Genomic DNA, 24,197 nt, shown 5'->3' on the forward strand with positions numbered 1-24,197 from the left:
GCTTTTTAAGTTGCTTTTGAATGTATTTTTGTGTGTGTTGCTGTGACTTTAGGTTTTCTGAATAACAAGCTGAGCTCTTATTAGTCGATGGGATCATGTGCTGTATTTAGAAACTCTCTATTTGAACTGTGCTTTATATGCATTGAAGAAGGGACTATTCCTGAAAGCTCTGCTGTTTGTAGTTGGATTAAAATAAGTGAGTTTATTTCTGTGTTGTTCATTTTTTGTCTTTTTTTTTTTTTTTTTTTTTTTTTTTAACCGGAGTTCAGCTGTGGCGACCCCCTAACCCCTAAAAGCCGAAAAGACAAACAACAACAACTACTTGTTGTATTTCACTGATCTCAAATACTCAGTTGCACTCCTTGACATTGAGATAAGACTACCCTGGTCAAATGGATTACATATTGCATTTCCTACGTCTGCTCTTTGAAAGGTATTGCATTACCTAGACAATTGAAGGCACATTCAAACAGGTCAGTGTCTTCTTCAGCAGCTTTTTGGTCAAGAGCCTCTATTGATGATATTTGTGTACCTGCCTCTTGGTCAAATACTCATATATAATTATCTCCAGGAATAGAGCTGCTTTTGGTTCTGTGGTGCTCCAGAACATCCTTCCATGCAGGCCACTCAAAGTTACTGTAGCTGGAGACGGTGTCCCATTGGTTGAGGAACAAATGAAAATGACATCAGCTAAAGTAGTTGTTTACTCACCGTAACATTCCGTCTATGTTGTCCATTTTCATTCTTCCTCAACTTCCACCCTCCTTCTCCTTGGAAGAGTCCTGATGGAAGTTTTCTTAGGAACTATAGATGTTCTTTGCGTTTCATTGTTGCAGTCAACACATTTGGGTTATCCCTGCCAGGGTAGCCGTCGACCTGCCTGAATACCAGAGACTTAATATTTCTGTGTCAGTTGCTGTCGCTTGAGGACTGACGTCAGGTCGTCAGTGGTATAAAGGAAGGCATCCAACACCATTACATCAGTCTTTCTTATCGTGGAGCCTGAAGCAGAAGCAGTTCGCACAAATGCTGATCGGCCGCTACCTGAGTTTCATTCCCGAATTGAAGTTAACGTCTTTAAAAGTTAAGTACCCTGTTGGGGATCCTTTTTTCTTGCTCTAACCATTGTCAGAAAAAGTTAATAATTGTCTCGCCTGTGGAACGCAAATACCACACCGAGACTTCCACTCTTACTGCGTCACTTGTCTAGGCCCAGACCACGATGTCCCTTGTTGTCGCTTCTGTGCTTTGTTTAACGCCAGAACTATTCATCGTTGGGCCCTTATTGTAGCCAGATATTTCCCTTTACAGTCCTCGAATTCCCATATGGCTTTGGTAAGCCATCTGACAGCAGATCTTCCGAAAAAAACATAAAGATAAAGGCAGAGACCACACAGGACCAAACCTTCCGACGACGCTTCCGTTAAGTTGGTAGTCAGTCCTTCGGAACTCAGTGAGGCACTTTCGCAGCCCCTGATGCCTACTTCAGTTAATTTGTAGGCCTATACTGAGACCGTTTTGGAGTCCGGTATGCTGCAGAACTCTTCTTCTTCTAAGGATCATGTGGTTGTCTCTACCTTGGATGGGTCCGGAGCTGCTGTGCAGGCACAGACCTCCGAGGAAGTCCTTCGCAACACCTAATCTTGACATAAACTGCCTTCTTTCACGGTTTCCGTTCTTTTGAAAACAACCGAGTTCCTTAGGCCCAGGGGTCGAACCACACCCAAGAAATCGACTACTCATTCTCAGGCGCTTGTTCCCTTGTCTCGGTCTCAAATGCTTAAAGGAAGACATTATCATGCTGATTAGGGGAAGCCAAGCCACTCCCTCAAAAAGGAAGAGAGATCTGTCTCCAGTAGTTTTGTCTGAACATGAGTCAGATGAATCCAATGCATCTCTGACTATGAAGACATGCAGCCCCGCTCCACATATGAGGATTCTGATGCAGTGGAATCCATTCCTTCAGCATCTCCCCCAGAGGATCTTTCCTTTGGGGAAACCCTGCATACCTTAAGGGAGAATTTCCAGTGGGAGAGTCAAGACTACCTACAGTCTAAAGAGAGTCTCAGAGAGTTTCTGGACCTTCCACAACACAGGCTCTTAGCCATCCCCCCAGTCCTAGATGTGGTGGATGATGTCTTCCTTGAATCCTGCTTGACTCCAGATGCCCTCCTTCCTGCTCCCAGAAAACCAGACAGGTACTACAGAGAAATCCAAATATAGGCACTGGAGGCCAACCAGATCCAACACACAATAGTTTATTAGTGGAAAAACACCAAAGCACATACGAAAGACACCAAAGTACATAAACGCTGTTCATACAGTTCCCTTTTCATTTTCATCTCAAAGAACTTCATCAGATGAGCATACTAATTCATGCTTATCTGATTACTGGTTTACTTTTGGGCACTTCTACCACATTTTGAGTTTTAAGGTACTACAGAGAGTCCCTGACTCTCACACATATCTTTTTAAAAATCCAACAGCTGACCCTGAGGTCGTAACTCAAAGGCCTAAAGGGATTAAAGCAACCTCAGCTAAGAATCCCACCCCCTCAGACAGGGATTCCCTAGCACTGGACAGATGGGGTAAAAAAGTATACACCTCAGCTACTCTTGCTATCAGGGCACTAAATTGCCAGTTCCATATGCTTACGTATCAGCAGCATACCTTGGAACACCTTAAACAAAAAATTTCCTCCTTTTCTGCATGGGCAGAATCTAAAGATTTACAGGACTTAATGCATTCTGTTGGTCAAGTAACTAAATACATTTTACACTGTGGTTTTTGATGCCCTAGAAGCTTCTTGCAGGGCAGCAGTCACCAGATCTGTCATTAGAAGACATGCATGGCTTAAGGAACAACCCCTGCCAGACCCATGTCAAATCAAAATTGTTGGTTGCACCCGTGCATAAAGATAACGTGTTTGGTACTAAAGTTGAAGAGGTCCTAAAAAAGATGGAAGAAAAAAGCAAAATCTATGCAGACTGTTAAAGATTTCTTACAGGTCCAGCCCCCTAGGTTCAGCAGCATTTTCCCTCCAAGCACTGGTCCTTTTCCTGCTCCGAATAGACAGGGCCAGCCTAGGCCCCGTGGAAACAGACCCCCCCCCCCAGACAGCAGCCCCAGGGGTCGCAGAGATCTAAGCAGTGGACTACCTCCACTTCAAAAGCAGGGAGTTCTAAGCCACCCCTTATGGTAAGAATTCGCAATTACTCTCCCCCTCCCGACCTCGCCCCTGCCCTCCTTCACATACCCCAAGGAGGAAAACTCTCCTTTCACTCGATCACCTGGGCCACCATTACCAAGGACCAGTGGGTTCTGAACATTGTGTCTCAGGGGTACAAATTCTCCTTCCTCACCCTTCCAACCCCAAAAGGGTTCCCAGATCTACCACCAAATCAGTGGGCAGAGGCTCAAAAGCAAATCCATTCCCTGCTCTCCTTGGGTGCAGTGGAGCACGTTTCTGCAGAGCAGCTAGGCCAAGGCTACCACTCCAGACTTTTTCTGGAGCCCAGAAAAGAGGGCACCTGGCACCCCATCCTTGATCTATCCATTCTAAACACCTTCCTGGTGATCCCAAAATTCAAAATGGTTACCCTGCAGCAGCTGCTACTCATGCTGTCCAAGGACGCTTGGCTAGCCACCCTTGACCTAAAAGAGGCCTACCTCCACATTCCTGTCAGGGAGTCCTGCAGAAAATATCTCCGCTTCAGGGCAGGATCTCAACACTTTCAGTTCTCTGCACTTCCCTTTGGCTTATCTACTGCTCCAAGAGTTTTCACAAAATGCCTGGCTGCAGACATTGCCTTTTGCAGACAAAGAAATATTCAGATTTATTCCTACTTAGACGAATGCCTTATTCAGGCAGACAGCCAGGAAAAGCTGCTCAAAGACCTGGCTTTTGTAAAGGACCTACTAACCTCCCTAGGATACACAATCAATGAAAAGAAATCCAAACAGGTACCCATCAAAAATATAATCTTCCTGGGAGCAAGTCTGGACACTGTATCCCAGATGGCAAGCCTTACACCAGAGAAACAAATTTTCCTATCAGCTTACGTCTCTCAACTGGCCACCAGGCTCCAACTTTCTGCAAGGAAAGTCCTGCAAGCCCTGGGGTACATGGCCTTTTGCATACTCCTCATTCCATATGCCAGACTGCATATGAGGAAACCTCAGTGGTACCTAAAGAGCCTTTGGTGTCAACACTCTCAAGATCTGCAAACTCTTCTGCCTATTATTCCTTGCCTGAGGAAGGAATTTCTTTGGCGGGCAACAGCCTGCTCCCACAACAAGGGACTGCCCTTCTCCCCACACCCCGCCACCCAGACCCTCACCACAGATGCATCAGACTACGCTTGGGGTGCTCACCTGGATGGCAGGTGCATACAGGGCCAATGGAACCCCCAGCAACTCCCCTTACACATCAGTCAAAAAGAGGTGATGGCTGTGCAGCGGGCCTTGATAGCTTTCAAACCCCTTATCTCTCCAGGGGGTTCTTCTGATCAAAACATGCAACACCACTGTGATGTGGTACATCAACAAGCAGGCAGGGACTCACTCCTACCCGCTGTGCAGGCTGGCCATGACCCTTTGGTTCACAGCCTCTTCCATGCAAATACACCTGTTAGCACAATACCTGCCAGACTCTGTCAACCCCCTGGCAGACCAATTAAGCAGAAATCTCTTGGACCCCCCATGAATGGCAGTTCAACAGAAACACCTTCTTCCTAATATTTCAGAAATGGGGAACCCCGTAGGTAGACCTCTTTGCCTCCCACACCAACCATCAGCTCAGCAAATTCTGCACCAGGGAGCATCACTGCATGGCTTGGAAAGTGGGATGCCCTGTCCTTCCCCTCGGTAAACCTCTCGGTTTATGCCTTTCCTCCCCTACCTCTCATTCCCAGGGCACTGCTCAAATTGAGGGAGGAAAAAACAAGGACCATTCTCATAGCCCCAGACTGGCCCAGACAGCACCCGGTACCCCTTGCTGCGCAGCCTGTCCCCGCTTCCTCCATGGAATCTTCCTCAGATTCCAAACCTCCTAATGCAGAGGGAAGGGGAATTCATGCACCCCCAGTTGCAGACACTCAGTTTGGCAGCCTGGGTTATACCCTAACCCCTGACCAATCTGTTCTTTTAGTAAACAGGTTCTGGATGTTATCCGAGAGGCCAGACGCCCTTAGCACCAGAAAGTCTTGTGCAGATAAATGGAAACGGTTCTGCACCTGGATCCAGGCTAAGGGAGCCAATATGTTGCAGCCCTTCATCCTTCTCATCCTGGATTACTTAGCTGACCTACTACACAGTGGTCTCTCTGTCTCCTCTATAACAATTCATGCCTCTGCTATTTCTGCTCACTTTCCCACTGAGCAGCCTCTTTTTTCACACCCACTGATTAAACAGTTCCTCAGAGGGGCTAGCAACTTCAGGCACCCCAGAAGGGCACCAACGCCAGCTTGGGACCTTAACTTTTTCTTGGAAAAGCTCACTCTGCCCCCTTTCGAACCAGCTTCTTCGGCAGAGCTACAATTTCTCTCCTGGAAGACAGCCTTTCTCTTGGCCATCACTTCAGCCAGAAGAATCTCTGAGCTGCAAGCACTCATGGCTGTGGAACCCTTCATCATCTTCATGCAGACAGGGTATCCCTCAGAACTAATCCATCCTTCATGCCCAAGGTGGTGTCCAGTGTGGTTCTTAACCAATCCATCCATTTTCCCACCTTCTTTCCTAACCCCAAAAACAAGGCGGCAATGATTCTGCACTCTCTAGATGTGCAAAGACAGCTCAGATACTATCTGGACAGGACTAAACCCTTCAGAAAGTCTGATCAATTGCTGGTTAGCTTTGCTTCAGGGGCAGAAGGCAAAGCCATCTCCAAGCAAACCATTTCCAAATGGATAGCACACTGCATCCATTTCTGCTACAAACAGCATGGCAAGTCTCCCCCCAAGGGGGTCAGGACGCACTCCACCAGAGCAGGCTCCACCTCTGCAGTTTTCCGCAGAGGAGTCCCCACCAATGACATCCTGGAGGCTGCCACCTGGCCATCTGTTCATACTTTTACCAAGCATTACCACCTGCCTCTCTTCTCCAAATCCAGGGCAGGGTTTGCCTTTGCAGTCTTATAGAGCATGCTAGCCAGCCCCTAGCTTCCTGGACTTCCTTCACCCATTTCCTTAGCTTTTGGACTCAACCCAAGTGTGATGACTGCAGCAGTGAAACACGAAGACCATAGTACAGTTGTGCACACTTACCATAAATGTAAATGTTCGAGTGTATTCACTGCTGCTGTCCTGGTTTCCCTCCCTCCATCCCCCTTTCTCTTTTTCTTCCTTTTTTTTTTCTTCCTTGTTGTTCTCCTTTCCTCACAAGGGACATTTTGGTATTTATTTTTCCACTGGTAGGGTTCTGCCACCAGAGCCTGGCCTATTTGGGGGGCTCCTGACAGGTTAGGGCAAGAAAAACTGATGTAATGGCGTTGGATGACTTCCTTTATACCACTGATGACCTGATGTCAGTCCTCAAGTGACAGCAACCGAAGCAGAAATATTAAGTCTCTGGTATTCAGTCCGGCCGAGGGTTACCTTGGCAGAGATAACCCGAATGTGATGACTGCAACAGTGAATACATTCGAACATCTACATTTATGGTAAGTGTACACAACTGTACTTTCCTGTTTGAGCTCCTGATCTTTCAGCTATCACTTTTTTGTCATAGCATTGTTATTGTATTATATGTATATACTGTATATAATAGCAGCAAACTCTATCTGAGGTGGTTGTGGTCAAGGGCATTATGGGTAAGGGAGGAGCTCGAGATTCGGATCCTAGAATCTTTAGAAGGTGGTCGAGTCAAATCCGATGGTCAAATCCAAACCTATTGGTTGAGGAAGAATGAAAATTGACAACACAGATGGAACGTTATGGTGAGTACATAACTTTTTTTTTTCCTAGGGTCTATTCTCTTCTATTCAGGAAGATGTGGAAGGCTATTCTTTTCAGGGTAGTACTGCCCCAAAATTATTCTGAAAGATTTTAGTGAGACCAGTAGAGACTCGCAAGTTAACAGGTATTGTGATTTAAGAACAACTTGCTCCTCTGTAAAAGACACATGCAGGTTCATTTATATTTTATGCTTCTGTTCTTGTGTGGATATTTTTAGGCATCCCCTGCCCACTGATTGTGATTTATTGGTTGTGATATTAAGATGTTTCAATGCCAAAAAGTCCAAAAAACTACACAAGTGCAATTCAAGTTGTTTTGTTTCAGTGCTTACTTACAGAACATCATTAACAAAATGGAGAAGAATCCAAATGATGAACAGTAAAAGAATAGTAAACAGTGAGTTGCTATCAGTCATCAGTATGCTATGACAAAGATACAGCTATACAGTTAATTCATGTAATAATATGCAAAACTACATATGCATATAAAATACATATTGCAAACTAACAAAATGTGACAGTCTGCTAATGCAGGAAAACAAATCCTGCAGGTCAAACCATTCCTGCATAGCAAAATATCCTTTTGATAGAATGAAACAAGTCCAACGTGTCGGAGTGTTTGGCAATCCATTAATCCAAATGGATGTAAGTAGGTAGAGAGTCCATTAATCCAAATGGATGCAAGTAGGTAGAGAATCCATTAATCCAAATGGATGTAAGTAGATAGAGAAGTAAGACCACATATTGGCACACAAGTAAATAAAGACATTCAGACATTTACCATGCATGGCCATTATGTGATAGACTGTTCTTATGAAAAACCCAGCTGGAGCCAGGTTCTGTCATACATTGTAGCTACCTAAATTCAACCTTCATGTCAGAAGAAAAACATGGGCTACAGTTCTTTAATCAGTCAGTCAGCTTAGAAAAGCGCAAACTAACAGTCCCAGATAGTGTACACCTCAGGACTGAACTCACTAGAAGCACAAATAGAAAATCGCACGTATTAAATACTTGGAAAACTAAAGTTCATCAGAAGTGAAAGTAGACCTTCCAAGTGGAGTGTGTTCATTCTGCCGATACACAATGAATGCTTGAGTGCTGAAACACAATTGTCCACCATATAGCTCCCGCCTCCCAAAAGCAAATCAGCAGTAAAGAAAAGTATTGGCTACAGTAAAGCTTTATTTTGGGGGTCAAAGTGTCCATATAAATCAATCATGGCAATCTTCAACAAAATTGACAAATAAAAAGAATGAATCCAGATTCCTGTTCTTAATCTGAGGGTGGTGGTACTTGGTTTACTAAGTGGAAGCAAGCCCCGTTTCCCGATCCCAGGAGTGCCAAGAGAGTTTTTTGAGCTTTCCTGTCAGGGCTTTAGTTTCTTCTACCATATTACGAGCACCTTTGGTGCCATTTCCTTTTTGTCAGCATGCTTGATAACCAGCCTAAGAACATCCTTTAATAAGAGCAACTTTTCTACTTTTTTCACTGATATACCATCTTTAAGGGATGACGTTAACAATTTGCAGAATCAGTGACTTGCTTTCCTCACACACTTGTTTCTAGGCTTGGCCTCTCTGACATCTCCTACTGGAATGTTAGACACGGACTTCCATAAGTCAGGCATCACTATTCACAATGCTGACCTTTGTGACACTGGGATCCTTTCTTGAAGCCTGAGTTTTGCATTGTTAGAATAGTACTTTTAAACCCATTAATTTCACCTTCTCTGAGCTTTATGTGAGAGCACCTGAATCATCTGACATTGGCGGTCATAAGAGTTATTTCTGGAAAATTAAGCACTGAAAACTGGAGGTGGAACCTCTTACTAAGGATCGTGATGATGGGGAGAAGCAGATTTCTGTTGCTTTACCTGGTGGCTCCTTATTGAAAAACCACTGCAAATGATACATTAACATGGCATTGAGCTTACAGGACCTATGTCACTAGTGCATCAGGTATACATGCTTTCTCCATGAGCCTGCTGAGTGCCTCTCCTTCACAGTGCATATCTTAACAAGATGTTGCCTTGGTAATGTGGGACAGCCCGTATAGTGTAGTTTATATTCCTAAAAAGCTGGGCAGATTTTCTAGTTTCCCAGTTTACACATAGCAGCCCTTCAGAAAGCTTTCACTGCTCAGAACCTTTTTGTTCCATCCCCCAGTAATCAGTCGTGTATAGAAAACTTAGTTAAACCAGTACCTTCCTATCTACCACTGGTGCACACCCACAGCATCTTATCCACTCCCTTCCCTGTGGTTAATTCCTTTAAGCCCAAAAAAAGGGGGGGGCTCAAAGAAGGATGAATTCCATCATGTGGCTCAAGATGTTGTATGTAGGTTTCGTAGTAGAGGATGCATGAATCATAACATTCAGTCCTCTCTTCAGCGGTGATTAACACTAATGCCATTTCAGGTGCAAGGGCTTCCTGTAACACAAATGCTTTTCAAAACATAGAGAGAAAATGTTTTCTTTCTGCTTGTTAGCCACCCTTTTTCAGTGTGTTGTGAGGTATTGGTATACTATTACCAATGACTAATTCTTGGGAAATACTGTTAATATTGTCCACTAGATCTGCTATAGCAGTTTCCCCAAGTCTTAAGAACACAACAATCCATTCAGCTGCTTTTCCCAGTCACCTATTCTACCAGGGGTTACCAGGAACATTTGAAATGTCAGGACTGCATGAGTGAGTCTGAAATATGGAACTGGCCGAAAAAACTAACTAGATTATACCAAGTTGCAGTTGGCCATTTCTCTGAATATCCATTCTCCAAACTATTGCAATCTCTTGTTCTGTTGGTATTCTACAAGGGTGGGGGGTCTTAATCTCCTTCAGAAAAATAAGTTTGAAGGAGAAAAGCGATGTTCGATAGTCACTGTTCTCCTGCATTGGGGGGGGGGGGGGTGTTGGTATGTCAGTACCTGATATTATGTGTTCCACTATTTCAGTAGGGACTATTTTTCTTATGCCTGTTCATGCTTTTAAGAGCATAAAGCGATATATAAAGGGTGTTTTCTATGGCACTTAGCGAACAGTGCATTAATGGCCATATTAGCTGCTGGAGTTTCCTTTTGTCAGGCAGTTATATGCACTTGGTAGCAGTGGCATGCTGCATCTTTTGTTGTTTCCCAAGTCAAAGGAAGCTGCTCACTATTGATGGGGGTTTGCTGGAAGTACTGGGGGCAGGTTTATTTATATAGTCAGTATATGACATAGCAACATTTTTTTCAAGGATGCACATCTATCCCACCATGCAGAAGCTTTTAGGAAAAGACATTTGCTGCTTTTTGGTATGGATATTGTCCATAACCATAGTACCTGTTGAGGAGAGTCTTCGTAACTCATTTTATGGTAGGAATGTAACTGTTATATTAAAATGATACATTGTTTTTGTCATTGATGGCTTTCTTTGCCTTGAGATAGCTCTGAAAATGTTTCTCAGACCAATATGTTTGCACATTCAGCAGCCAAATGCTGAATAATTTAATGAATTCTGCTTTAATGGCGATTATTTTGCTGTCCTGGAAACTCATCATTGATTAACTTTCTTTCCCTTTTGTCATAATTTTTCTTTCCTGAACTACAAAGGCCATACTGCACAATTTTTGGACTATGAGGGTTTTCCATGAATTATTAAAGGGAACATATACAGCCCTTGTAATTAGATTAGTTTAGTTAAGCATGTCTCATGCAGAAATATCTGCACTGCCTTGGACCTGATGTTAGACACGAGCATGTACTTCACACTAATCTACAAATTTTAGGAGGACTGGGACAGATTGTGTGGGTCTACCATCATTTGTAATCCTACTGGATATCTTTAATTTATCCTTGCTTCCAGTACTTCTGATGAATTAGCTAACATTTTACAGGCTGTCTGTGTTCGCAGGAGTATTTTGAGCCCCCATTATCAGCCAGAGCATTAGAAGCCTGTTATCCTGCGTTTGTTGAATTGCTTTATGGTACAGAGGACACGGTTATTGGCCTAGGATTATGTTGGTGTAATTACTATGCATGTTGGATTGCCTCCAGCACCCATAGATGCAGTTGCTCTACTGACATCTGCTGAAAATCTTTCTAAAATGTTGTTTTTGTTTTCTGTGGCAGAGCAGAAGCCATTGAAGTAGGACTTTTAACCAGAAAGATAAAAAAGTCATCTAATAATTTAGTTTGGATTCAGAAAAGCATGTACTATATTTTGATGCCATTGTGCTTGCACGCTAACTACTTTTAAGCAGGAATGTAAAGAAGGAATTTGTAAGAACCTATCCCTTATCAGAGTGCTGGATTTACAATTGCTCACAGAAGAGTTTTATAGCCTTGTTTTTAAATATGCCACGATACTAACAATCTCAACTTTTTTAACAGCGTGCAGTATGGTGGAATATCTTGATCAGTTTCCTCCTTTTTGGTTCACTATTTAATCCCTTTAGGTTTTATTTTCACTAGAAACAATTGATGGTGATTGGAGTAGATGTTTATCACGACCCAAGCAGAGGGATGCGATCTGTACTTGGATTTGCTGCTTCCATGAACAGGTAAGGATGTAAAAATATGCTGATGTTAAAATTGGTCGTAATTTTCCATATGTCCTTTGCTTTGTCAGATATGTCTCACATTTAACAGCTAAAGCAGTTGCCCAGTTTATAGTTCAGCTCATGACATGTGAAGTCTGAGTGATTTTAATAAGTGCTGGTGTTGAACACCAAAAAAATCCAAGGCATTCTAAGTGCTTGTAAAGTTACCTGAGCAAAATGTTTGAAATTGTCACCATTGTTGCCTCTTTGAAAGACACTGTGGGTGATAAAATGATACACCCAAGGTACCTATAGAAATTTCTTTAAGACAAACTACCTACTCCTACATGATATGTTGGCAAGTTTCAGATCCCCACCAAACCCAATTAACACCACTGAATATGCAGAAACGTGCACCACTACTCTGTACCAGCATGTAAACAGCTGCATAGATGCAGCGGTACTCCACAGGAGCAAGTGCAGGGCAAACCGCAGAAACAAACCAACATGGCAGAACTGTAATATCAACAAGCTTTATAATAAAAGGAAAATAATTTTGAGCAAAAGTTAAGACAAGTAATTCCCACAATTTGAGCCCTGGTCACTAAAATAAGGAGCTTAATAAAATCCACCAAAGCCAAGTTTGAGACAAAAATAACTACCCCAGGCAAAGCCAATCACAAGGCATTTTTAGTTAAGTTTGTAATCTCCAAGTACAATGTAGCAGTGCGTTGAGCTGATTGTGAATGATGGTACCTACACTAAGGCTAAAGTTATAGCAAACCTTGTAGCAAATAAATTTAGCTCTAATTTTATGCCTCTCTCCTCCCCTTGTGTCTCTCAAGATATACCTGAAAATGGCTCACCTCCAGCTGTCACACAATACCAAGCTCTAAAAGTGCTATCAAAAGCTAAAAATGTTGCAAGTGTGGGTCCTGACAGTATCCATGGATGCATCTTAAATAACATGTAGCACGATTTAGACACACTGTTAACAACATTGTTCCATCTCAACCAGTACAGATTTTGTACCAGGAGAATGGAGAACAGCTACACTTATTTCCCTGCATAAGGCAGGATCTTCCAAAAACTCATCAATCTAACCAGCCTCATATGTAAAGCCATGGAAAGCCTTATAATGGAACTAATCAATCAGTATATGGGGAACCTTGAAACTCTGGCCTCATCACAGTTTGGATTTGTCAAGGATCTGGTGGATTATTTTGAAAAGGACACCAAAGCAATAGATGAAGGCATAACTTTACACGTGGCATAACTTGACCTGACTAAAGATTTTGACTCAATTCCTCTTTCAAACATGGTAGAAAAGCTAAATAAACCCCTGTGTTACCCACCAAATTGCCAGATGGCTCACAGATAGGATGCAGGGAATCGAAATAGTGGAAGTTACCTCCACAAAGAGACCAGTCACCAGTGGAGTCCCCCAGTGTGTTTTGCTGGGACCTCTCATGTTTGACATCTACTTTTCTGAAGTAAAAGCCAATACCAAAGGGCTCTGGCTGACTAAGTATGCAGATGCCTGCAAGCTAAGATTAGTCGATGTTTCCTCATATGACTTTGCCATCCCACAAGAAGGTTTGTCATAAATAAATAGTATCATAGTCATGGACTGAAACTAAATTCCAAAATATACATTATTTTTATCCTTTAGGAAGTCCTGTATCCCAGGAAAACTACCACATCAACAATACACGCCCCTGAAAGTCGACCCAGTTGTTCTGATTTGGGAATTTATATGGACAGTAACCTAACCTTTGACCAACATTTGTCCAGTGTTGTGAGAAAGACCTTCTATATTGCGCAGCTTTTAAACAAAGGGTTATGTCTAGATCTAGGGAAGTCATCTTCCTCCTTTACTCAGCCATAATTAGCCCAGATGTTGATACCCCCTTTGGCAAATGTCTGTCCAGACACATGTAACAACTTGAATCCCCACAGAAGAAATTTATTAAAAGGATACAAGGCCTAAATAACATGTCTTACATGGACCAACCCAAAGTCCTGTCACAATACACTGTGACCTGGCATACAAGGCATCCTCAGACCAATATTGATGTGTTTACTGCACATCAGGAAGTCAAAGGTCATCAATAATCTGTATCTAAGCTTCTGAAATATTAACAGAATGGTTTGGAGGGACAGGTATATCTTGCAGTGGATACTGCTGCTCTGGAAAAGACTCCCTGTCCACATAAAGTTCTTTGCTGTCCATATTTAAGAGCAACTTAGAGCTATAGAAGAGAAACAGAAAATTTACCCCAGGATCGCCCCCTGTACAGCTAATGGACAGAGGCAGCTCTTGAATGCTTTATCCCATGCATGGGTCCCCTCAAATTATCTGTGGTGTGATGCCAGTTATTCACATTGGGGTAATATATAAATGTCCTTCCATTTCACTGTTGCAGTATTCATTACAATAGGGATCCCTTACCAATGGCAGCCCACTATTTGGCCAGTATATCAAAGCCTTTAGCTTGCTTTAAGGTACTGTGTACATCACACACACATACTTCCTGTGTAGCATAATTTATAAAGGTGATGTCTAGCTGTACCATCCCCAGAACGTCTTTGCTGTCAATCTGAACTCCATCTTTTGCTTGTCGGTCTGAATGCCTGGTCCATTGCTGGCTCACCAAGCCATTACAGGTAAGTGCCCTGCTAGGGTTTTTGTTGTCTTACTTTCTTTTGCTGTATTGTTGTTTTTTATGTCATCCAACAAGGAAAAATGCCAGTGTGTGAAACAGATTCCCCATAAAGACCGTCACAAACAGTGTCTGTTTTACCTTGGTGCTTCACAAAACCATGTATCCTGTTCTGTCCATCAAGCCTTTGTTCCCAAAACCCTTTGTGGTAGTCTTTCTTCTTTGGCGGTTTATCTTGAGAATGAACGTCTTAAGCTTCTGGCTAAAGACATGCTGGGGGGAACTTCCTGCTCCGAGGGACAGGTGTCTGGAAAGAAGATGGCCAAGAAACCTAGACGAGAATCTTATGCTGTTCAGCCTCCACCAGGCATCCCTCCTGAGGTGAGTGATAGCTCAAATGTTCGCCTGGCTTCATTATAGTTTCTTCTGCTGCAAACAGGTTGGAGGCCAGCAGGGATTTGACCTTGGGTATGTCCGAAGAGGCAGACGTCTACTTTGGATGTTCAGGGGGAACCACGGCTGATTATTTTCAAGAGGCCTAGGGGTATACTCCAAATTTTAGTCAGAGAAGAAGTTCCTACTACAATTGTTGAATGCCATCCTGGGTTGGAGCCTTAAAGAAAAATCAGAAGGCTAAACATATTTGCTCAGCTCATAAGGATCCACAGAGTGAAGAGCAGTCCTTCACTCACCAGTTGTTTAGAACTTCGATGGCTTTAAAACCCTCTCATGGAGTTGCTGTTCCAGACCCCCCTTGTTCCTCTACCCCCTTAAGGACCCAGCGAACAGGATTCCTCTGAGAAGGAGGTGGATTCAGATGAGGAATCCCTTGCTTACTCCTCCCAGATTCCATCTCCTTTGAACTATGGATCAGAGGAAGAGTAATCTACCAGTCTTGATACTCCCTTTGAAGAGATTTCTTTTGGGGACACTTCTCTAGGATGAAGGACTTCTTTAAATGGGATTGTGTTCAAGTTTCTGAGATACAAAACCGGTATTATGAATTACTGTAGATGGATTCTCCCAGACCTTCTGCTATCCCTCCTGTTTTGGATGCTTTGTTGGATGCCTTTCCTAATGCCTCTTAGCCGCTGACCCAAGAAACTAGATAGGTTCTATAGGGTGCTGGAGGACTGTAAATTGTTGTATAAGTGTCCTTATGATGACCCCCTCAGTGGTGTCAGTAGTCTCTGAGAAACCTTCTCAATTCCTTCCTTCTCCTAACTTACTGCCTTCTGATAAAGATAGCAAAGCTATGGAAAGGCTAGGCAAGAAGGCACCTATACCTCTGATAACCTTGGCCTTTAAGGCTGTTAATTATCAGACCCATATGTCCATGTACTTGTTGGCTGTGCTTTCCCAGGCCTCTCAGGTGATTTCTGATCTTCTAGACTCTGAAGGTAAAACTTCTACCCTTTCCCTTTTAGGGACTTCCTCGCAGGTAGCTTGTCATTCTATTAAGTGTATGTATGATGCAGCAGTTGCTTCTTCAAGGGCTGCTGCTTTTGTGTCAGTGATGGGGAGGCATTCTTGGGTTTGGCTTCAACCTTTACATAATGATATTAAGGCTAAGTTGATGGATACACATCTAGATAGTAAACAAATGTTTGGCGAGGCTGCTGCTGATATAAGTCTCTTCAGGTTAAGAGCAAGGCCTTACAGGAACTTAAACATGTGTTTGTTTCTCCTGTGCCTAAATGTTGTAGACACTACCCCAACAGACCAGCCTTTGTTCTCAGGCAATCTCACCCTCCTCTTAAGGGTAAAAAGTGTGGCAAGCAGGCTCCTCCTGCGAAGGCTACTCAGACTTCTGTGCCTCAGAAGTCCATCTTCTTGATATACCCGATGCTGTCTGACTATCCTAGTCTTCCCAGCCACTTTCCTCTTTTTCAACACCTATCTTTCTCTCTCTTCCTGTTTGGATAAAGATTACTCCGGAATCCTGGGTTATTTCCATTATCTGAAAGGAGTATTTCATGGTCTGGAAATCTGTTCCTCCTTTTATGGGAATTCCTCAGCTCCCTCAAGAACTGCTGCCCTTTTTTCCAGGGGTGCTTTAAGATCTTTTGACTCAGGGGAATTATTCAGGAGGTACCAATGTCCCAAAGGAGGAGGGGTGTTTACTCAAAGATTTTTCTAGTATCCAGGAAAGAGGGCACCTGGGGACCAATTCTAGGCCTCTCTCATTTCAGCACTTTTCTGAAGGTGCCCTCCTTTCAGGCTTTCTTCCCTCTTTTGCTTCCTCAGGCTTATCTGATGTCTTTGGAACTCAAGGATGCTTATCTCCATATCCTTATTCATCCCCTTTTCAGGAAGTTTTTATGTTTCTTTGTTGCTTCCTGGCATTTTCGGTTCTCTTGATTTGCCTTTTGGCCTTTCTGCTGCCCCAAGGGTATTCACCAAATTCCTTACTTGGATGACCTCCTGTTTTAGGCAACCACTCCAGAGATGTTGTTGCAAAATCTTCATTTTGCCATTTCCCTTATGCAAAGCCTGGGGTTCACAATAAATTTCAAGAAGTCTTTTCTGACTCCTTTTGTAAGGACCATGTTTTTTTGGAGTACAGGATCCCGACTGTGCCTATGCTGGCATCCCTGCCTCCTCCAAAGGCCGTAACACTCGATCTGATGTTCTCTTCATTTCATTAACCTGTGGGGTCTCGGTTTGGATCCTTGGAACTGACCAACCTAATTTTCTACAGCTTGAGCTTCCTGTCTTGAGCTCCTCCCCTGTACCCACAATGCCCCGCTCCCCTAACATACCTCAGATCTCTTTTGCCACTCTTAGCTTCAGCAGAGAGTTCGCCAGGCTGTTGAGTTTCCTCAGGTAGTATATTTTTTTTTTTTTTTTTGTAAGTGGTTTTCCTCTTTCTTCATCTGTTTAAAATCTATAGTTGTGCTTTGTGTAGTCTCTCTTTTCTTGTTTAAACTTAATTCTTCCTCCATTAATCAGGTTTCTCTGTGGCTAGTTATTTCTCTCTTTTACAAAAAAAAAAAAAACTTCTATTTTATTATTTCTTTGTAGGATCTCAAAGAAACCACAAGGTTGTAAAAAAATGCACTTTCTGTGGGCAGACTATTCCCTTGCTTGATGTCCAGAGGGGGTGTGTTTATTCCTTGGGGCCTGCCCATCTTGAGGCCCCTTGCTCTATTTGTCAGATCTTCCACCCTCGAGCTCTGATGGACAGGAGACGCAAGCTGGTACTTAAAAGGTTGCTTCCTCCTTTCTCCACCTTGCCTTTAACTTCAGGGGATCAACCCCCTCCTGTGAGGCCTAAGGAGACCTAGGAGGGTAGGAAGTGCTCTCCCTCGTGGTCTTCCTTGGAGCCTCCTAAGAAGGCTCTGAAATTGTCTGAACCAACTCGATGTTCTCTGAGCTTGGTTCCAGCTTCTCTTCTGCTTCAGTCATCTTTTATTGTCCCAAGGCCAAGTAGCTCCTCACTGGTTCTGTGTTGGCTGCTAGTTCAGTGTCGCTGGAGCAAGGTAATAGGCCCAGATCTCACTCTCCTAGGAGATCTTAGAGACACAAATCTTCAGCTTTTTCCAGGTCTTCCCGGAGCCTATCCTGTAAGGATGATGGCAGACTGATGAGGCAGTTCCTGGAGGCTCAGATTCAGATGGGGCTTGTGTCCACTCCATCCACATCTGGATCCATGAGGGATGTTCTTCATCTCACATTGCTGCAGTCCTTACACTTGGGTAGTCCGCTGTCCACGGTCGGCCCGAATATCAAAGTATAAGGCTGACGTCGGTCAGGACGCATTTAACTGACTTCAGGACGTCAAGGTACAAATGCGCATGACCGACGTCATATCCTCAGTCTTTTTTGCCGCATGGTCCGATGCAGAAGCAGCATTGCAAGTGCCGGTTGGCGTTCTGAGATTTTTCGATTTAGAAGTTTCAGACCGAGTTCAAAGTTGGCTAAGTACCCCGTTGGGGAATATTTTAGTGTTTTCTTGCCTCAGTCATTTACCGGATGTCAGAAAAAGTTAATAATTGCGTTTCTTGTGGGAAACAGATACCGCATAGAGATTATCATACTTTGTGTATTCCTTGCTTAGGGCCTGAGCACGACGTTGTTGGCTGTCGCTCTTGTGCTAGATTTAATAAACGCACTATAAAGAGAAGGTTGGATTGTGCAAGGTTAGTCTTTGGGAAGCGGTGTAATTATAAAATGCCGTCGGATGCTCCGGCCCGCCTCGAAGAAGCGCAAGGACAAGGCAGTTAAGCCTAGGCTAGAAGAACCGCCTGTACCGGACGCCGGTTCTTTAGAGGTGTCGGTGGAGCCGGTGGCTCCACCGGAGATTTCTTTGTGTTCCCAGAGTGAGACCTTATTATTGCAAGATGTGGCCTCTCAGGAGGCAAGTCAGGCTGAGGGCGCTTCTCAGGTTACTATACTCCCTCCCTTCCTAAGGTGGCTAGGCCCTCTCCTTTTGTTTCTAAGGCTTCTCCCAGGGGCAGGCCAGGTTTAGCTTCAGTTGGTGTTACCCCTAGCTCTTCAGGTACTATGCCCAAGAAGCATATGCTTATAATGGCAGAAGATTTGATTACTTTGATTAGGGGTTCTATGCCCCCTCCTGCTAAGAGACCTAGGGTGGAGCCTGAGCTGGGGGTTTTGAGCAAGCTTCAGATGTTTCAGAGTCTTCGGCTGAAGACTTGCAGGAGTACTCTCCTTATTCTGATTCTGATGTGGATGATTCTACTCCTTCTGCTACTCCTCCTGAGGATTTTTCTTTTCAGAAACTCTTCATTCCATGAGGGAGCATTTTAAGTGGGAGGTCAGGACTTCTCTGATTCCAGGAAACGGCTTAGGAATTTCTGTTTTACCCCAGCATAGGCCTTTGGCTATACCTCCTGTTTTGGATGTAGTGGAAGATGTTTTACAGAGGCTTCTCTTAATCCTGATTCTTTGCCTCCTGCTCCTGTTAAGCCGGATAGGTATTACAGGGTGCCTGAAGTTCATAAGTATCTTTTTAGAGTCCTAGGGCAGACCCAGAAACTGTTAGCCAGGGGCCTAAGGGTGTTAAGGCTTCTGTTGTTAAGAATCCGGTTCCTACAGACAAGGAGGCTAGGGCCTTGGATAGATGGGGAAAGAAAGTTTATACTACTTCCACTCTTGCTATGAGGGCTCTGAATTGCCAGTTTCACATGTTGAAATACCAAAACTATCTCCTTTCACAATTGAAGTCTAAGGTTGATGCTCTGGCAGTAGGTATTGATTGTAAAGAGTTGCAAGATTTAGTACATGTTTCTGAACAGGTGGGTAAGCATTCTTTGCAATGTGGTTTTGATGCTGTACAGGCCTCGTCTAGGGTGGCTGCCACTGGGACTGTTTTTCGCAGGCACGCCTGGCTGAGGGATCAGAATTTGTCTGAACATGTTAAAACAAGGATTTTAGATGCTCCTTTACAATCTGACGTGTTGTTTGGTCCTCCTGTTGAGACAGTCTTAAAGATTTTTTGCAGGTCCAGCCTCCAAAGTTTAGTAGAAATTGGCCTACTAAGGGGTGGACGTATCCTTCTTATGATTCCCAGTCTAGGGGTAGATCTAGACGTGGTAAGGGCAGAGCTCAGGGCTCTTTCAGGCCTAGAACAGGGAGTTCTCCTGCACAGGCTTCGGGTGAGGGCAGGGGTCATTCCTTTCGTAAGCAGACCCAATGACCTACCTTTTCAGCTGCCAGAGCCTGCTCGTCTGGCAGCACCTTTGGGAGGAAGGTTGGCACTTTTCAAAGAAAATTGGAGTTTAATTACCCAGGACAGATGGGTATTGGATATCATGCACCACGGCTACAGGTTTTATTTCCATACCTTGCCTCCTTTCAAAGGCATGCCAGACGTTCCTCCTCAACAAAGAATAGAGGCTCACAAACAGGTTTCTCTGTTGCTCCAACTAGGGGCCATACAGCCGGTCCCTCTGCCAGAAGTGGGCCTAGGATTTTATTCTCGCCTGTTCCTAGTACCAAAGAAGGGGAACACGTGGAGACCAATTTTGGATTTATCTATCCTCAACACTTATCTGGACATTCCCAAGTTCAAAATTTTGACGTTGCAGCAGCTTTTACCTCTGCTGGGCAAAGATCATTGGATGGTAACTTTGGATCTCAAGGAGGCTTACCTTCATGTTCCTATCAGACTCAGTTGCAGAAAGTATCTGCGTTTTCGAGCTGGGACTTCTCACTATCAGTTCTCTGCATTGCCCTTTGGCTTATCTACTGCGCCCAGAGTGTTCACGAAAGTTCTGGCTCCAGTGATAGCTTTCTTCAGACTAAAAGGAATACAGATCTATCCTTATTTGGACGACTGCCTAATTCTGGCTCAAGGAAGGGAAGAGCTTCTTCATCATTTGGAATATGTGATAGCAGTGCTAAGATGCCTAGGGTATTCTGTGAACGAAATAAAGTCCAGTCTAGTACCCTCTCAAGACATGTGCTTTCTGGGTGTGAGACTGAATACAGCAGCCCAGATGGCCTTTTAACCCCGGACAAACAAAAGAGTCTATCCCTTTACTTCCATCAACTATCTCATCAGTCCGGGCTGACTGCAAGGACAGTCCTTCAAGCCTTAGGGTTCATGGCATCTTGTATTCTGGTGCTTCCCAATGCCAAACTGCATATGAGGAAGCTACAATGGTATCTCAAAAATGTATGGACACAGCACTGCCAGGATCTGGACACTGTCATTCAAATAATACCTTGCATTCAGAAGGAATTTTTGTGGTGGGCTCAGGAATGTCACCTAAACAAGGGACTCTCTGTGACCCGGCCAGAAGCAAGTCAGATTTTAACGACAGATGCCTCAGACAAAGCTTGGGGAGCTCATCTAAATGGAAAGTGGATACAAAACAAGTGGCCTGTCAGACTACAACATCTACATATCAACATGAAGGAGATGTTAGCAGTCCAGTTTGCATTAATAGCTTTCAAGGAATTCCTTCTTCCAGGACAGGTGTTGATTCTAACAGACAACACAACTGTCATGTGGTACATCAACAAGCAAGGGGGAACGCATTCTTATCCTCTATGCAGGCAAGCAATGATTTTGTGGGAGACTGCTCTCAGTTTACAGCTCAATCTTCAGGCAAGGTTTCTGCCAGGAGCACAGAACTCCTTAGCAGATGTGTTGAGCAGACGAATTATGGATCCCCACGAGTGGAAATTGGATCCTCATGTATTTCAGAAATTGACAGTGTCATGGGGAACTCCAGACATAGATCTGTTCGCTTCTCCACTAAACCATCAGCTGCCAAAGTTTTGCACGAAAAGGTTTCATCCCACAGCTTGGAGAGTGGATGCTCTTTCTTTCAATTGGAGCAATCTTCATGTGTATGCCTTTCCACCTCTGCCTCTCCTCCCAAAGGTACTTCTGAAGGTCAGACAGGACAAGCCAAGGATGATTTTCATAGCTCCAGATTGGCCTCGACAGCACTGGTACCCATTACTGAGAAGTCTAGTACGGAAGCCTCCATGTCCTTTGCCTTCGATTCCACACCTGTTGTCACAGGAGGACAGCCATTTGCTCAATGTCAAGCTTCACTCTCTGCACCTAACAGCCTGGCATATTCTGTTTTGAACCATAATGGGCCTCCACTTCCTCAGCAAGTTTTGAATGTTATTTTGGAAGCTAGAAGGCCTAGTACAAGGAAAGTGTACGCTGATAAATGGAAGAGATTTTTATTTTGGAGTGCAGCAAAAGATTTTGATGTTTCTGAGCCTAATTTGTGTGTGGCTCTTCAATATCTTACTGAGTTACTAGACAAAGGTTTGTCTTTCTCTTCTATTAAAGTTCATGCTGCAGCAATTTCAGCTCACTATGATTGCGACCCGCCATTGTTTTCTCATCCTTTGTTCAAGCAATTTCTTAGGGGGCAAAGAATATAAGACCCCCACGAAGAGCTCCTACTCCTGCTTGGGATCTCAATTTTGTGTTGGAGAAACTCACTCTACAACCTTTTGAGCCTGCAGCTACTGCTGAGTTGAAATATTTATCATGGAAGACTGCTTTTTTGTTGGCCATTACCTCTGCAAGACGGGTTTCTGAATTACAGGCCCTTATGGCAGTTGAGCCTTTCTTGATTTTCCATAAGGATAGGGTATCATTACGTACTAATCCTTCCTTTATGCCTAAGGTGGTTTCTAGTGTGGCTTTAAACCAGACTATTCATTTGCCTACTTTTTATGCAAATCCCCAAAATAAGGGGGAAAAGATTTTGCACACTTTGGATGTACACAGGCAGTTGCGTTATTATTTGGACAGAACTAAAGGGTTCAGGCAGTCTCAGCAGTTGTTTGTTTCTTTTGCTTTGAGTTCTCAGGGCAAGCCTGTGTCAAAACAAACTATTTCTAAGTGGATTGGGTTTTGCATTGCTTTCTCTTATTCCCATCATGGCAAGAAGGTTCCAGCTGGGATTAGGCCTCATTCCACTAGGGCTACTGCCACTTCAACAGCTTTTTTGAGGGGAGTGGCAACCAAGGATATTTTGGAGGCAGCTACTTGGAGTTCTGTGCATACTTTCTCTAGGCATTATCACCTGCCACTTTACTCTAAGTCCAGGGCTGGTTTTGCCACTGCGGTTTTGCAGGGCATTTTGGCAGCTCCTGCTTCCTTATAGTTAGCCATCCTCCCTTACCTCTGCTTTGGGATTCTACCCAAGTGTAAGGACTGCAGCAATGTGAGATGAAGAACATAGTACAGTTTTGTACCTACCATAAATGTAGATGTTCGAAGATCCACATTGCTGCAGTCCAATTTACCCTCCCTCCTTCCCCTCTGTAGTTGGAGGTGGTTGTGTGGGTTGGGTTGTACATATTGTGTATATTGTATATATTGTACATATGGTTCGTGCAAGGGTGGTTGGTTATTTGTTTGCTGTCTTTTGGTTTTGACCTTTGTTTTTAAGGTCTTCTGACATCTGGGGCAAGAAAATACTGAGGATATGACGTCGGTCATGCGCATTTGTACCTTGACGTCCTGACGTCAGTTAAATGCGTCCTGACCGACGTCAGCCTTATACTTTGATATCCGGGCCGACCGTGGACAGCGGACTACCCAAGTGTAAGGACTGCAGCAATGTGGATCTTCGAACATCTACATTTATGGTAGGTACAAAACTGTACTTTTCACCTTTCCAACCTTTGGCTTATTCTCTGATTTGTCCTTCGGTTTCAGAGTATCCAGTGCTGTTGGTCTCCCTTGCTGAGATGGCAGGGCCAATAGTGATTTCCTCTTCGTCCTATTTCCCCAATCTGCTCGACTCCTTCGGCTTTGGTTCAGGGCATTTCTTCAAGCCGTAATGCTGAGGTCTGTTCTGGGTGGGAGGGCATCAACTCCAAAACTTTCAGAGCCTTTGCTTCCTCTTGGAACTTCTGCTTTTGACAACTCGTCTCTGACTCCCCCTTCGGAGCAGGCTGCTTAAGCTCTCCGGGAGGTGTCGGCTCTCGCACATTCAGTGTGGCTGTAGAGAAGCATGCAGTGCCATGCTCACAGCTTCAGTAACCAAGTGTATGGGCTGAGAGAGGGGGTAATGTCCATGGCCCCCAAGGCACCTGGAGACAGGCATTATGCCAAGTAGGCAGCCGCAGGATGTCCAGTGGGCATGTCAGTGAATGTGAAAATGCAGTGTACAATGGGCAGTATCTTTATTAACAATGTGTGTGAAGCATTACTCCCTTGCCAAAAACGCATACTGTAGTTTGAGTGACTACAGCAGCATGCAGGAGTTCTTAAATGCTGTAGCACACATCTACATGTTGTATTTACAGAAGGATAGACTGTACGCCAAACAGCACACATTACTGCCCCTACCCCCATGCACTTGATTATTGAAGCTGAATGGTTGGTGCTGCATGCTTCTGCACACCACAAGTGAATTTGTGACTCCTGTATGATTCTGCTGCTGAATTTTACTTCTGCCTTGTATTTTGTCCCCTACCACAGGGCGATATCTCACTGCCTAGCATCCTGAAAGGGAGCACCACATGTCTTTATATCATTATAAAGAGTGGCATTCGAATTACTTCAAGCCTGTCCTGCTGAGACCACCTGAAGTTTGGGAGGGTCGCT

The 24,197-nt window shown here is 44.0% G+C and overlaps 1 protein-coding gene across 1 annotated transcript in view; it reads left to right on the plus strand.

The window, feature by feature from the left end:
• The window catches only part of PIWIL2 (piwi like RNA-mediated gene silencing 2), a 2,846,460-nt gene that overhangs the window by 1,927,016 nt on the left and 895,247 nt on the right, over positions 1-24,197 (plus strand). Inside the window, exon 13 of the mRNA XM_044082113.1 lies at positions 11,410-11,498. Within this exon, the coding sequence (XP_043938048.1) occupies positions 11,410-11,498 (89 nt within the window). The remainder of the gene's footprint in view (positions 1-11,409; positions 11,499-24,197) is intronic.

The sequence above is a fragment of the Protopterus annectens genome, chromosome 9.part0, assembly GCF_019279795.1.
Source record: "Protopterus annectens isolate FY-2018-M chromosome 9.part0, PAN1.0, whole genome shotgun sequence".
Lineage (NCBI taxonomy): Eukaryota > Metazoa > Chordata > Ceratodontiformes > Protopteridae > Protopterus > Protopterus annectens.